Source organism: Uloborus diversus, chromosome 1, assembly GCF_026930045.1.
Source record: "Uloborus diversus isolate 005 chromosome 1, Udiv.v.3.1, whole genome shotgun sequence".
NCBI lineage: Eukaryota > Metazoa > Arthropoda > Arachnida > Araneae > Uloboridae > Uloborus > Uloborus diversus.
Window position 1 is genome coordinate 76,881,662 of NC_072731.1, and position 15,652 is coordinate 76,897,313.

The 15,652-nt window shown below is 32.1% G+C and overlaps 1 protein-coding gene across 1 annotated transcript in view; it reads right to left on the reverse strand.

Moving 5' to 3' along the window:
* The window catches only part of LOC129234662 (protein lifeguard 1-like), a 90,104-nt gene that overhangs the window by 39,998 nt on the left and 34,454 nt on the right, over positions 1 to 15,652 (reverse strand). Inside the window, exons 2-5 of the mRNA XM_054868704.1 lie at positions 7,372 to 7,686; positions 6,493 to 6,641; positions 6,244 to 6,308; positions 3,549 to 3,602 (exon numbers count right to left, since the gene is read on the reverse strand). Of these exons, the coding sequence (XP_054724679.1) occupies positions 3,549 to 3,602; positions 6,244 to 6,308; positions 6,493 to 6,641; positions 7,372 to 7,672 (569 nt within the window). The 5' untranslated portion in view covers positions 7,673 to 7,686. The remainder of the gene's footprint in view (positions 1 to 3,548; positions 3,603 to 6,243; positions 6,309 to 6,492; positions 6,642 to 7,371; positions 7,687 to 15,652) is intronic.

Sequence of the window (15,652 nt, forward strand, 5' to 3'; positions counted from 1 at the left end):
TTCAATGCAAGCATTCTATTTCTTAGCTCTTTTTTTTTAAAACTCTTTTTCTTACTTTGCAACCTTTTCCTATAGCTAGATAATATGTTTTAAGGACCATTCTAGCATAACTGAAGAAATCTCATTTGATTTCAGTCTTCCTTCATTCAGACCTTAACGCTGCAAGACCTTTACTTCAAAATTTTGACCAACATGCGCTTGCACACTCTGCAACATCCATAAAAAAAACACTGCGAAGTTTCCAAAACATCAACATCTATTCTGTGAACAAATTATCAGCAATGTGATAAAGGGATAAATCCTAACAAATCTTTCTTTGGCAAGCAAGGATCTATAAAAATCATAGTCGATTCTGTCTCAAAAAAAAAAGCTGAATATTTTCTGCAATAATGATTAATTTTAAAATTTATATTCTTAATACATGAGAATAAAATAATTTATCACATTCTTCTAAAAAAGACTTATTTTTAGTTTTAAAAGATTTTTTACAAATCCTTAGCTTTAAAAAACAAATGAAGAACTAAAAAATTAAATGCTCCTCATTTTTTTTACAATTCAGTATTTTCACAAAAATATGTAATTGCTAATTAATTCTGAAACAGTTAAAAGTCTGCAAAAACAAATAAAGCTATTTTAATCATAGATTTTATTAAAACAACTTTCAACCATTGAATGAAAAAGTTTGAAGAATGCATAAGGACTGAAATCTCAAACACACTAAGCAATTTTCGGCAAAGTTACTTTCAATGTTGGTATGTTTTTAAAAGAATCAGTTTTAACTTATAAAAGCTAAAATTTTGAGACTTTAAATTTTTATGATCATTGGTGAAAAAGAAAGAAAAAATTGCAGAATAAAGGCTATTAAAATACTAGTCAAACCACCCAACCTTTGCAGAAAATACTAGCAATTTCCAGCTAAGAAAAGCTTGATCCCCCCCCCCCCCCCCCCCCAAAAAAAAAGAAAGAAAAAAAAAGATTTTTGTATTTTTTAAAAATTAGCTTTATTCCATTCAGTACTTAAATGAGTTTTAATTTTCTTCCTCTCAACTATCAGGAAAATTGCTTACCTGGAATTGCGAATTTACCGCATTTTTGCGGTAAATGTCGCATTTGCAGCAGTTTCACCCATCAGATGGAAAATTGGGTACGAATTCCCTGACATTTCCAGAAATTTCAATAATTTTTGACTTTTTCCGACATTTCCCTGACCATTTTAGGTGATTTTCATTTTCCCTGACAATCCTAAGTTTTCCATATTTAACAGGTGCGTGCCAAACCTGAACAACTTTTTCAAGCAAACATTTGTGAACAAAGGATATTTTACTTTTTATTGACACACTAGCATTCCCGTACCCGGCATTGCTCGGTAATGGAATTAGCAGGGGTTAACAGTGCTTGGTGCACCTAGTTTCGAAAATCCCCTATAATAATTACTTATTACCTATAACTTTTTCTAATTTGGGGAGGATCCCGGGGACCCTGGACACCTTATATATATATGCCCTTGTCCCTAACCGATTTTTAACTGTTATAAACGATCCTTTTAAAGTATTGATTATCTTTGCAAACACAGGCCATCTACATTTTATTGTTATACCTATGTTTAAGCAAGAACTTCTTTGTATACAACATTTTTAGTTTTTTTTTCTGGTGCTAAAATTATTAAGCTGCTTGATGAACTGACTTTGAAGCAAGCTACATAACATTGGCCGTGTGAAAAAAAGTCTTCTCTTAAATCGATCCCTGCTACTTTTAATGTCTGTATTTGTGACTTATTAATGGTTATTGCAAAGCAAACTTGAACAGGAAACTGCACTCTTCTAAATTCAAAAGGATAGTCTGCCTGCGATGATGTTCTTAAAAACTTTGTTTCTAGTTTTGAAAAAATAAAAGCAAAAGACAGAAACATTATGATTTGACTTGAGAAAAGCCTCGAAGAATCACGTGAGAAACAAAAACAATATCAAATTTATAGTTCGCTATCGACCAAAAGTTGAGATGAAGTACTGAATAATGATTTGAATGGAGGAAAGCCTTCGAAAATAAGGGATTTGAATTTCAATGACAGGTTTTCAATTTCGCAGAAATTAAGGGGTTTTAATTAATTTCTCCCGAACTAATTGAGATTTCGAAAAATCCTTTCTTAGTGGTTACTTTCGCAATCATGCGGACATGTCTGCCAAATTTCAAGTCTGAAGCTTCAGCGGTTTCGGCTGTGCGTTGATATATATATATATATATATATATATATATATATATATATATATATATATATATATATATGTATATATGTTATCTCAGGACATTGATTTTTATATATTAAGATTTGGCTCATCTTTAACTGCTTCATTACAACAGAAAGTTATTGAAAACTAATTGAGTCATAAATCTTTAATATAAATATTGTTCTGAATGAATGTTGATACTCTAGACATAAAACAATCCACATGTGAAGATAAATTCAATAAATTTTTCAAACAACCAATAGTTTGATTTGAACCACCATGAGAAAAAAAAAAGCACACAAAAAACTTCCAGTTTTCTACAATGCTAATAATTTTCACATACAGTTGGACCTCCATATATCAAAGTAGAAAATCTGCGGCGAAAAATTCGATATATAGAAATTCCAATACATAGAAACAATCTTAGTTTATCACAAAAATCTCCTAAAACATTAAAGCTTAAGCTAATTTTCGCGTATGAAACTCAATTTCTAATTTATACAAGCATCGGATTAAATGAAAGTTGATAATTAAAAAAATAAGTGTGAAACATTTATTGAGCACTGCATAGTTTCTAGAAAAACCAACTGTAATGCCATGCAGTTTCATGCTTTGAGTGAAACTTTTCTGTAAGTTTCAGTACAGCTCGCCGATTTCTAACACTCTGCTTGTGGAAATACTGTATTTTCCAGAGGTAACATTTTTGTGCCTTCATACATCTTCATTCTTCGGCAATTCAACTTGATCCGCAACATTAGGGGACTTTCGTTTTGACAATGTAATCGAGAGAAAAGTAAAAAATCAATCTACTTAACTTGAATGATTTTCACTGAAGCGAAAAAGATTTGGAATGATAATCAACAGACAACAGGGATAACTTGAAACTGATTTTACCATATAACTGGTTGCAACTAAGATTTGAAATAAACTTCAGGGAATTTAAAAACTCCACAACGGAACAGCGACCTATCTACACCCCCCTCAATCTCAGATTCCTTATGAGTTTTGTATCAACCTTTAGCGAACATAATGTTCTCCACTAACCTTCATTTTTCTTGAGACAAACAGCCTAAAGTGGAAAGAAAAATCTACGAATGTCTGGAAAAAAATTCGATGTATAGAGATATTTTTCCATGTATAGAAATTTTTTTTCTATGTAATGGACATGGAAATTCGCTGGGACTTTGATATACAGAAAACAACAATATATGGAGGTTCGACTGTATTTGTTTGTTGTTTCTAATATGCAAGTGTTGAAAAATATACTCAAAAGAAATAATATAAATGTTAACAATTATTATATCTAATCTCAAATATACTTACTATGAAACGTAATATAAATAAGAATGCCTTCTCACAAACAGTTTAACCTTTGGGCTGAAAAATACAAAATGATTTAAATTTGTCTTCAGGAATCAAAAGTAAGTTCAATAGTAAAGAGGCAAAAATAATATTCACAATACAACAGCTATTTAACATTTTCCACAGTAGTGGTGGTAAAAATATAATATGTAGGAAACAGGGGGTAAAACTGCTTGGAGGGTCAAAAATACCGACTTTACGGACCAAAATTTATAGAATACTGACCAATACTGACTATATACTGACTAAATACTGACCATATACTGACTAAATACTGACCATATACTGACTAAATACTGACCATATACTGACTGAAATTAAAAAAATTTACAAACTTTGGCGTAACAAAAAAAGAGTCATACTTAGCGAAATAGATACTAGCTTTGTTTGTAATATGCAGCAACATAATATACAGCTAATTTGGAACAATTTTGACTGAAAGGTAAGTTTAATTCATATATTTATTGTACAATAAAAACAGACCCCAAAATTTTGTTTTTTTTTTTTTTTTTTTGGCGGGGGGAGGGGGGGGGAGTGGAAAATAAGGAATCACAAAAATCGGAAAACTAGGAAACAATTTTAAAAAGTAGGAAAGAATAGGAAAAGATATGATTACACACGTCCAAAAGGAACCAATACTAACGTGAATTTCGTTTTCAGAAGAAAAAATAAAAAGTAAATAAATATTTTTTGTATATTATGTTAAGATAATATACAAATACAACAAATATGATGACACACGCCAAGGGGAAACAATCAAGTTTAAAATAATTGTTATTGGCAGGAGAAAATATATTTATCTTTTATAACCTTATTGACATGCAGAAACCAGGTTAAGAAACATGGAAATATATTTGTACATTCAACTTTAAAGTTAAATGTACAAATACATTTCCACATTTCTTAACCTGGTTTTTGCATGTTATTTAATTTTTCATGGGCTGCAAACAGGTCTTATTGCATGCGCAAAAAGGTTTTAAAGCTGACTCATGCAAGTACGATAAATAAATACCTTTGTGCTGAACAGTAAAGTAACGTAAAGTAAGAACCTCTAAAAAGCACAAATTCAGATTACTGCAGAGATGTTTTGTCGTTTCAGGGAATGCCTTTTTCAATGCAAAATATAGTGAGCTTATGGATGAAAAGACATCTGACAAAAGCATACATAAATATAAATTTATGTATGGAGAAAGTAATTTGGTTTGATTTTTTTTTTTTTGGCATAAGAGCCTTAGTGGGCTATATTGCACCAAACGTTTGTTTCAATTCGAAAAAGGTGCTAAAGAAGAGAAATTGTTTAAGGAGTAAAAGACATAAAACTTCTACAATTTGAAAAAAAAAAATTGTTCAAATAAGCACACAAACGTAAAAGCATTCTTTAAATTTTGAATGACAAGCCAAAAAAGTAAAAAACAGAAAAATAATTATGAAACATTTCTAACAGAACAGAGACAAAAACAAGGACAAAAGGAAAAACACAAAAATGGGGGGGGGGACATCTTTTAAAGGAAGGAGAACTATTCAGGATGAGGGTAAAGGTAAAGTAATTTGGTATTCATCTACTAATGAAAAGAAAAATAACTATAAAACATAATTTCAAATGAAATTACAGTAAAACTTGTTTACAATGATACTATTGAGACATAAAAAAAGTATCGTAATAGACAGTTTGATTATTCCTGTTCAAATTTTACTGAGGCCAAAAAAAAAAGTTATAGACAGGTTATCGTAATAGAATGTATAATTATACACACAGGTTTCACTGTAACATTTTAAAAATTATTTACAGTGAATTTTGTTAAGCTAAAAATTTAGGGGGGGGGGGGAGCGGGCACTTTTAATGATTTAAAACTATAAAAAAGGTGAAAAATATTTTAAAAAGAGAAGAAATATTAAGTTGATAAAAAGTAAATAACCAGAAACACACTACTTGTCTGTGCAAAAACAGAAAAGTTTAGAACTCACTAGAAGACACTAGTTAAAATATATACATAAACACTTTTTAACAATCTAAAATGACCCAAAAAATGAACAAACTGTATTCAATCAAGTATAAATCAAAATCAAGAAGGTTAAAGACACTAGGGTGCAAAAAAAAAAAAAAAAAACTTTCCTAAAAATAAACTAACAGTATTTTTAAAGTGTTAAAGTGATGGAATGAAAGATAGAGAAGAAACGAGAAGACCTCTGACAAAAGCTAAACTTTTGTCGAAGGTCTTTTCATCCATAAGCTCATTACTTTTTGCATTCCCTGTAATGCCGAAACACGTGTCTGCAGTAATCTGCAATTTTTTTCTTTTTTGACGCTGTTTTTTCTTCTTTTCTGTTGTTTTTGTTTCATTTATTTATTTGCTTACATATTTCTTTTTTATGCTTGCTACATCATATATATACTTATTCTTGATTGATGTTATGTTCTGTTGTGCAAAAATACAAAACATTTTAACAGTACTGTATATATTTTTACTGTAGAAAGTATTATGCATTAATACAGCCAAGTTTTTGAAGAAGGACAATTTTCACCTTACTTGTCCCTCATTTTAGCCCTTTTGTGGTTTGTGCCACTCAATTTCGAGGATAATTGGGAGTTTACTCTAATAATAAGAGTAAATAATTAGAATGCACTATTATTAATAGAGAGGAGTAAAATACTTACTGAAAAACAAATAATGCTATAACACCCAATGAAAATAAAAGCTGAACCATCAAAATTAAATACACCTATAAATAAAGAAAATGAATTTAATTTATGAATTTAAGGGATTGACAAGTGAATGATACATCCAAACAATCTATAAGTGAATTCTAATCCCTCAAAAATTTTAGTTTTAAGAATTTATTTGAATGATGGAAGCAGTAAAAGAACATCTTAATATTTTAAAAAGCTGAGTATTAATGCACTAACCTTTCTCACAAAGACAGCCCTGACTGCTTTATCTGAAAATCCTGACCATCCAGCAGTAACTTCAGTAGTTTCATCTTTGGGATAATCAGTAGCTGCAGGAAAGTGCATTGGCACTGCTGCTGGTGGTGGAACGAAAGGACCAAAATTACCTAGAGAAAAAAGTTAAAAAATTGGATTGAAAACTTCAAATTTATATAAGCACCCTAAGAATGTATCAATGTTATTTTCAGAACTTTAGGTCTTCCAGTTTTTCTGGCAGGCAGATATTTTGAAGCAAAGAAAATAATTTTTTATTCCTTAAAATATTGATTATGTTTTGAAAGGAAGATTATTATCAGAATAATCTGTCATATTTCTTAAAAATCAGGTTTATCTTAGGCCGAAGCTACTCCAAAATTGCTTGTTAGAATTAGGGTTGTTCCAGACATGTTCGGCAATTGCCTCTGCATTAAATAATTAAAATGAATATAGTAACACATCATACAAGAACTTCTTCACTACCAAAACATCAATTGATTCCACCATTTACCTGAGGGTTACATTAAAATGTGTCAGTATTATTTCTTTAGTTTTTAGTTAAACTAAAATAAGAAAAAAAATTCAGATTTTCGAGAGTCCTTTTTACTTTTATTCCGAAAAACATTTTGGAAATTTTACCCCACATGTAAGATGACAGTTCAACTTTGAAGTTTGCTTTCATACTAAACTTCCTAAATTACACAGAGTAATATGTCGTTTCTAAAGAAGTCATTCATATTCTTTCAGGTATTTCGAAAAAATTCTCACTTTTAACAAAAATTGCCTATTTTGAAAAATAAAAAATGGAGGCAAAATCGAACGTTTTTTTAAAGAAAATGTTGCATTAAGAAAAAAACAAACCTTGTCCAGGAGGCTTTGGGTACTGTTGACTAGGATACTGAGGAGAGGTAGGGTACTGCTGTTGGGGAAATGCTCCTCCACTTGGATAGCCTTGTGGTGGATATGGCCCAGCATTCGGATAGTTTTGCTGGGGATTTACTCCTCCGGGATACTGCTGCTGTGGATAAGCTCCTCCACCAGAATACTGCTGATTTGGATAGACATCTCCCCCAGGGTACTGCTGCTGAGGATATGGTCCAGCTCCTGGAGCGACATAAGGAGCAAAGCCAGGATATGGAGGGGGGTACTGTTCAGCAGACATGGCTCAAAAAATGCCTGAAAAAAAAACATGAAGCACTTATCACCATGTTAAACAAATTTTGAGCAAATATTATACCCTATTTTCCTACTTATTATCTACGGGCGGCCTATAATCCACAGATCCTAAAATCGGTCTGCGGAAAAAAAATCTGAGCACAATCCACAGATAATACGATGTAACAAAAAAAAGTTTCAATTTAACATACCATTTGAGCAACTAAACTAAAAACGTGAAAAGGTAACTACTTTGAAGGCATATCCAAAATTTATCTGAAATGAGGCCTAAAATATAATGATTTCTTCTTGAAATCATGATTATAGTATGCTAATTACTTGAAAAACAAAGAGTCAAGACAAAGGAGCAAATGGTCTAATCTTGTGCAAATGAAAGGTTCCTCCTTCACTGTATTCTTGTTTATTTTACATGGCCTGAATCACGTAAGAGGAACATTCAAGCAAGGTAAAGTAAGCAACATACAGGCAGGCAGCGAGAAAGAGCATGCAAGCTTTGTAAAATAAACATTCAGTCGGCGTACGGTTGGTCTCTAGTGGTGAATCCTATATCGAGGTTCGATGCGTTGGTGTAAAGAAAAAATGAGCTGATGTGTGAATCGCATAACTTTCTTTTACGCCAATTTAATGATAATAAAGCCTTTGAGTAAGAAAAGGAACTTTAAATATTTTTACCCTAAGTTTGTTGCGAACTGAAGCAAAAAAAAAGTTTTATACAGATTAACTAGAGGACCCTACAGACGTTGTTCTGTTCAAACTTCGCAAATTGAAAAGTTAAAAAATTTCAATAAACTAACTGGTGTTTGAACCGTTCTGTGGAAAAAAAAGAAGTAAAAAAATGTTTTAAACCCATATGATTTCAGAATTTGTATATTTATTACAACTTGATTTATCTAATGCCCACTGAGCAGTTCTATTAACTATTTTTTCTCTCGTACTTGACGGTTTGTTCTTTCAGCGATACTCAAAAGATGAAAAACATCTTCAAATATTAAGTGAAAAAAATCTAACTACAAATCTAGAACAAACGGGAAATCTCACTGCAACATCCCCCATATGAAAAAGAATAAAACAATCGAAAGTATATCGTTTAGAAAAATGATAAACGTAAAAACAGTTCTCTGAATAAGCGAAAATCCCTCATCCCTCCCCCACCCCTCTCGATGCAAAATAAACATTCTTCAACTAAAATGACTAAAATCTCTTTAAAAACGAAAAACAATTCTTTGCAATTTGAAATATTTCACCAAATAAACAAAAAATTACTTTAACAAGATCTTTAAAATGTAAACAAATGATCCCGCAACTCTATTGTTTATAGCCAAAGTCACCAAGTCACCACGTTACTGTAATCCAGCCGATCAGTGAGAGAAGTCAGCTCCGACTGATTAGTGGTCCGATCTTTTGAACCAAAAACTTTTTAAGTTTCATATATTGCCTAATTTGTTCTTTCCGTCAAAAATAAAGATTTTCCACTGCAGTGATCTTTTGTGTACAGAACTACCCTGCTGTAAATTTTTTTGGAAGAAAATAAAATTTGTTTCGTCTTTCAATTCCATCGCCTTTTCCTTTAATAATGTACTGATTACTTAGATAATCCTTAAAGTATTCTTGACATTGGTGCCAAAACTCAGATGGATTTCAGCCAAGAAACAAATGTTGCTAGGTACGGTACTTTCTGATCATTTGTTTCGGAAAACCTAAAGAACCGATCTGGTCACATGGTGCAACTACGACGACAGAACACACGTTTTGCGTGAACATTACAGTATTTTACTTAAAAATATATCACGGGACCTAAAATCGTTCCTTTCAAGAGAAATGAAGGCTTCACTCTATCTTTCTACGTTTTATCTATTCTCAATTGACATATTACAGTAGGAAATTTCATTATAAAAAGCAGAGCTGGCTTTCTTATTGTCCTTTGGCAACGGGTTAAATATTTATTTCAGTTCTCGCTCAACAAAAGGTTAAAATAAATATTAATCATTTGGGAGAGTTTACAATCCAATGTTTTAATTAATTAGTTAATTAACAAAAACGCTTCCAATTCGATCCATCGCACTTCGAAACCATGCTTGCCACAAGTTAATTACTTACAGAAAATTTGATCAAAATCGGTCCAGCCATTTAAAAGCCTTATGGTGACAAACGTACGCACAGATTTTTACATATTAAGATTTTCCCAATATTGGACATTTTAATGTGAATCAATGGTTAACTCTCTAAATATCGCCAGTAGTGGCCAAAATGAAACCAGAATTTAAAATTTAAGAAAAAGAGGCCAAATTTGTCGCCAAGTTGGCAAAAAACTTGGCGATATGTTGTCAAGTGTTTGCCAAATTATAACACCACTTGAGTTTGCATTGATATTAACAATGATCCCCCCCCCCTCAAAAGGTGTAAAAGACCCCCTTAGGAACATCCAAATGCAACCAAAAGAGGAGGTGCACAACCAAGGCCCCACCATGAGTCTATGTACTAAATTTCAACTTTCTTGGACATGCCTTTTTTGAGTTATGCGAGATACATACGTCACAAGAAAACTCGTTGTAAATAATTCGGGGATCATCAAAATGGATATTTCGGGTGTTAATACGTTCTTAGGCCATATCCATGTGTGGTCGGGTTGAAAAAAAACTCAACATTCATTTGCAGGGTTCATACACTTTTGGTTAAAAAAAGTTCCCTGACTTTTCCAGGTTTTCCAGGTTGTTTTTTAGAAAATTCCAGGTTACTCGCTTCATTAAAAATTTAAGTTTAAATAGCAATATTTTCAAAATAATTAAAATTGTTTAAAGTTGCAATGCAGAAGAACTGAAACTTCTCCCCTTAGATTAAAAAAAAAAAACTTAGATTTTTTTCCTTTGTTTTCTCTGTCAAAATTTTAAGTTTTTTTTAAACATTTTGTTCAAAATTGTTCTAATTTGTTCACTATTTGTTGAAAACAGAGTACTTTCAACTTATTTTAGGGTTTTTTTGATGTCACGCGTAATATTATAGCGTTTTGCTGTAGTCCTGCAGCAACCTTTTAGCATCTGCTTTTGGTTTATAATACTTTTTATTTTCTTATAAGTAGGTTACACAAAACATATTGAGCAAAATGCAAAGCTAAATTTTAGTATAAATATGGTTAACTTGTTGCATCAATTGGCATACCATGTAATGCATAGTAACAAAAATCAACATCCGCCGATCATAGGCCAATGCCAATAATCTTTTTTTTTTTTTTTTTTTTTTTTTTTTTTCACATATTAAAGGACGCTTACATTAAAATTTCAAATTTTCTTTTCCAGAAAGTATTAGTTAATTTTCAAAAATTCACAACTTTTTGCACATTTTAATGTTATTTTCAATGTTACTCATTGATATAAACATCCAATTCTGTTTCTGGAAGTTTAAGTCTATTTCCATTGTGCAAACGATCAAATATGGCGACAAAGTGAAAAATTTAAAATAATATGTGGATTTTTGGATTTGTAGTATAAAAGTAGTAATAAATAATTAATAATCCTTAAAAGGATACAATAAAAGAAAAATAATCAGTATTTAGCAAATAAGAGTCTAAATCAATTAAAACAAAAAAATGTTATAAAGATTAAATTTTGCATTTTTCCAGAAAATAATTACAAATTATCCGGAAAAAAGGCACAATTTGTGTTGTTTTCAATAGTTTGCATTGCAATTAACATCCAATGCCGTTTTCGGGAACTTAGGCACTTAAAAAGTCTTGTGTACTTCCATCTTGGGAATGACCAAATATGGCGGCTATGCCCAAAAATAAGAAATAACTTTTTTAATTTGTCGCATGAAGACAATTAAAAAATAATTAATCTTCATGAAACTACATTTCATTGAAAAGTTTTTATCACATTTGCGTCCGAGGCAGTCAGGATAAGATTAAGTTTTAAGAACAAAATTTTTTATTTCTCAAGAAAATTATTTTAAATAACAATAGAAAAACAATTTGAAGACCATTTTTTGTTATTTTCATCAGTTTTCAATTAAAGAAAACATCCAATTCTGCTTTGTTTCTAAACTTAGGCATTTTAGGATCGTATCTACATCCATCTTGTGAATGACCAAAGATGGCGACTGCGTTTCACACGTAGCTGAAATGATTTTCCGATCAAAAAAAAAAAAACTATTTTCCCCGATCGATCTTCCCATCTACAGGTTGTGCTTCCGAAGCAGTAAATTGTCTTCTCTCCTTTTGAGTTTGTACATAATTGCTGTTCACCTGATTTTTTTTTTCCCTTGGGAACTACTGAGAGCCAAAAATGGCGGCTGCTGAAGATTTTTTGGGTCGCCACTTTTTTCATTGCTTTAAAATTGTTACAATTTTTTTTAAATACATCGATAAAAATGAAGATTAGATCTCATAAAACCAAATTTTCTGGGGAAAAATTGGGAAAAGAAAAATTTTGGGGACACATTTGGAAAATTCCCTGACATTTTTGACTATGTCATTTTCCATGATAACTCCAAGTTTTCCCGGAGCGTACGAACCCTGAACCGAATAGAATGTAGTGGCAACCCATCTAAAACTTTAGGCAGTAGAAAGAAATGCGTTCCCCTCACTGACTCCATGCAAGAAAATCTTCGATCTTTTGGCGCATTTTTCGTTGTGAAAAAAAAAAAAAAAAAACGTTCATTTCTCGATCGCAGTTTTTAAGTGCAAACGTCTGTTTAGATAAAAATTTACAATTTTTTTCGTGAAATCACAATAAAAACGAAGACTAGATCTCATGGTAGTTAATTCCTTGGGAAAAAAATGGAAAAAAAATTTTTGGAGGACAAAATTTGAAAACTCCCTGACTTTTCCCTGACATTTTTGACAGTGTCATTTTCCCTGACAATTCCCGGTTTTCCCGGAATTCCCGGAGCGTACGAACCCTGAATTTGGGGGCGAGCAAAATGGAAATCAAGGCCTATATTTGGGTCAAAATTCTTTCGCGAATATAGTACTTCCTTTACTTTGCAAAAGGAAGTAAAAAATCACAGACTATCCACTGTAGTGTATAATCCGCACCTCACAAACTTTGCCTTTTTTAACAGATAATCCGCGGATTATATACAGGAAAATACAGTAATATAAAACCAAAAAACAACCTGCAAATGAGAATGAATTTTTTTTTTTTAATGCAGTCTGTATAATATGGTTAATCTGTATCATATTGATTAACAATAAAATATCTATCACCACAACAAAAAAAATTTAAACAAAAGAAAAAAGTCATTAATTTGAAATATTGTATGTATGTAAAATCAAATCAGGGGTACAAGTGGACTCAAGTAAAATTTTCTGAATAGTGTGGAGTTTTAGGACATGAGAAAACTCGCATGACACAAAATTATAGAATCACAAAGTCAGAAGTAAAATAAATATTGCACAGCTTTAAATGTTTAAACTTTTAATGGTCATTGTTTACTTCATAGGTGTATTTCATTACACTCTATATTATAACAAGGTTAACTTGATTTAGATGCATTTCATTACACTTTATTAGGCACTTTTTTTTTCAAAGTCATAAAACTACCTATAGTCCTTAAAATTTGCACCTAGTTGCTCCAATGTTAATGCTAACAGTGACAAAGCCTAGAGCACAGGAGTCCTGTTTACTCCATGTATGCCTGTGTCTTATTAATGCACCATGTGTCTGGAGAAATGATTAGTCATATTTGCTTCATTCCATTTAATACAAATGTAACAACCAAGAACCAGCTCTGGGCCAAGCTAGGCTAGTCCTAGTCAATTTATTAGTCCCCAATGAAGATCAATAGCCCTCTTAAAACTATCCACCGCCTTGCTCGTTACCACCTCTTCCGGTAAGCTGTTCCAAGTGTCCAAAACCCTACTAATGTGTAGTACTTTTTCCTAATTTCCAGGTTATCCCCTCTGACTCTCCTTTGCTCTTAGACTGTCCCAAAAAAAAAAAAAAAAAAATCTTTCTAAAATCAATATGCATACCAGCTAAAGTTGTGCGAAATGACATTTTAAAGGTGTTGTAAAAATTTTGACCAAATATTTTAAGATTAACAGACCTCTCATGAACATCCAAAATAATTTTTTTGCCCCTTTTTTGGCACAAAATATGCAATAAATATTTTACATAAAAATATTTTTGTTGTTCACTCATTTGTACATCTAAAGCATAATGAAAATTAAAATATGAAGTTCACATTAAAAGCAATCAGTTCTAATTAGCTTTAGTACTTTTAGAACTTTGAACCTCTTAATTTTAGCAGCCATCGTATGTAGCAGAACATTGTTGTTTTGTTCCCGACTTACTGTCGCTCTAAAGTTAAAATTACATGTTGCCAATTTGTACAAAAACTAAAGCTTACATTCTTTTCATTTTTGATTAAGCTTTAATTATTTTAAAACTTTTTCATTTTAACTTAATACAAATACAAAAGTGACGACCAGCAACAGGCTCTGGGCCCAGCTAAACTGGTCCTAGTCAATTTACAATCCCCAGTGAAGATCAATGGCCCTCTTAAAACTGTCTACTCCTTTGCTCATTACCACCTCTTCCGGTAAGCTGTTCCAAGGTTCCACTACCCTGCTAAAATAATAATTTTTCCTAATATCCATGTTAGCCTGAGATTTAAATAGCTTAAAACAATGACCCTTTGTACTGTTTTCAGTGCTAAACTTTAGCCCCGTAATATCTTTCGTTTTAATAAATTTAAACAGCTGAATCATGTCCCCTCGGTCTCTTCTTTGCTCAAGACTGTACATTTTTAGCCTTCTAAGCCTGGAATCATAATCAAAGTGGGAAAGTCCACTAATTAGCCTTGTAGCCCGCCTTTGAACCCTTTCCAATACATTAATGTCTTTCTTAAGATAAGGAGACCAAAACTGAACAGCATACTCCAAATGGGGTCTTACCAAACTTCTATATAAGGGCAGAAGAACTTCTTTAGATTTATTTGAAATAGATCTATTGATAAACCCAAGCATCTTATTGGCTTTGTTGCTAGCAATGCTGCACTGTTGGCTAAACTTTAAATCCTGACTTATTAGGACCCCCAGATCAGTAACTTTGTCTGCCTGACTAATGACTGAACCTTGCAAATAATAACTTGTACACTTATTTCCATGCCCTAAATGTAGCACTTGACATTTCCCAACATTAACAGCCATACCCCATTTATCAGCCCACTCCGTAATATGATCTAGATCCTCTTGCAGCTGATTTGCTTGTTCTTCATTTTCTACATAACTTTGACATCATCAGCAAAACAATTCATGTTCCCAGAAATATTTTTGTGAATATCGTTCATAAAGACAATGAACAAAACAGGTCCTAACACTGATCCTTGAGGAACCCCGCTTAAGACCTCACTCCAATTAGAATAATTTCCCCTTACAACTACTCTTTGTTTCCTTCTGGTCAACCAATTTTTTACCCAAATGAAACTTTTCCCTCCTATTCCTATATCAGCTAATTTGCTAAGTAGAGCAACATGCGGTACCTTATCGAAAGCTTTTTGAAAATCAATGTAAACAACATCTACAGGCTTCTTATTGTCCAAAGCCATGGTAACTTTGTCATAGAAATGTAATAAATTAGTTGCACAAGATTTACCTTTCCTGAAACCGTACTGAAAACTAGTCAATAGATTATTAGTCTCTAGAAAATTTACTATCTTAATTTTCATCAATGTTTCAAAAATTTTGCAAACCACCGAAGTTAGACTCACAGGTCTATAATTTCCCGCTTTCCCTTTAGACCCTTTCTTGAAGAGTGGTGTAATGTTAGCCAGCTTCCAGTCCTCTGGCACTGTCCCCGAATTATAAGAAGAATTGAAAATGTTTGCGATTACATCTGCTAATTCCTCTGCACATTCAACTAAAATTTTCGGATAAATATTATCTGGCCCCGGAGCCTTAGTCTCTTTGATTTTTTTCAAATGAAGTAAAACGTCATCCCTGGAAAATACAAAGTCCTCAAGCTGTACT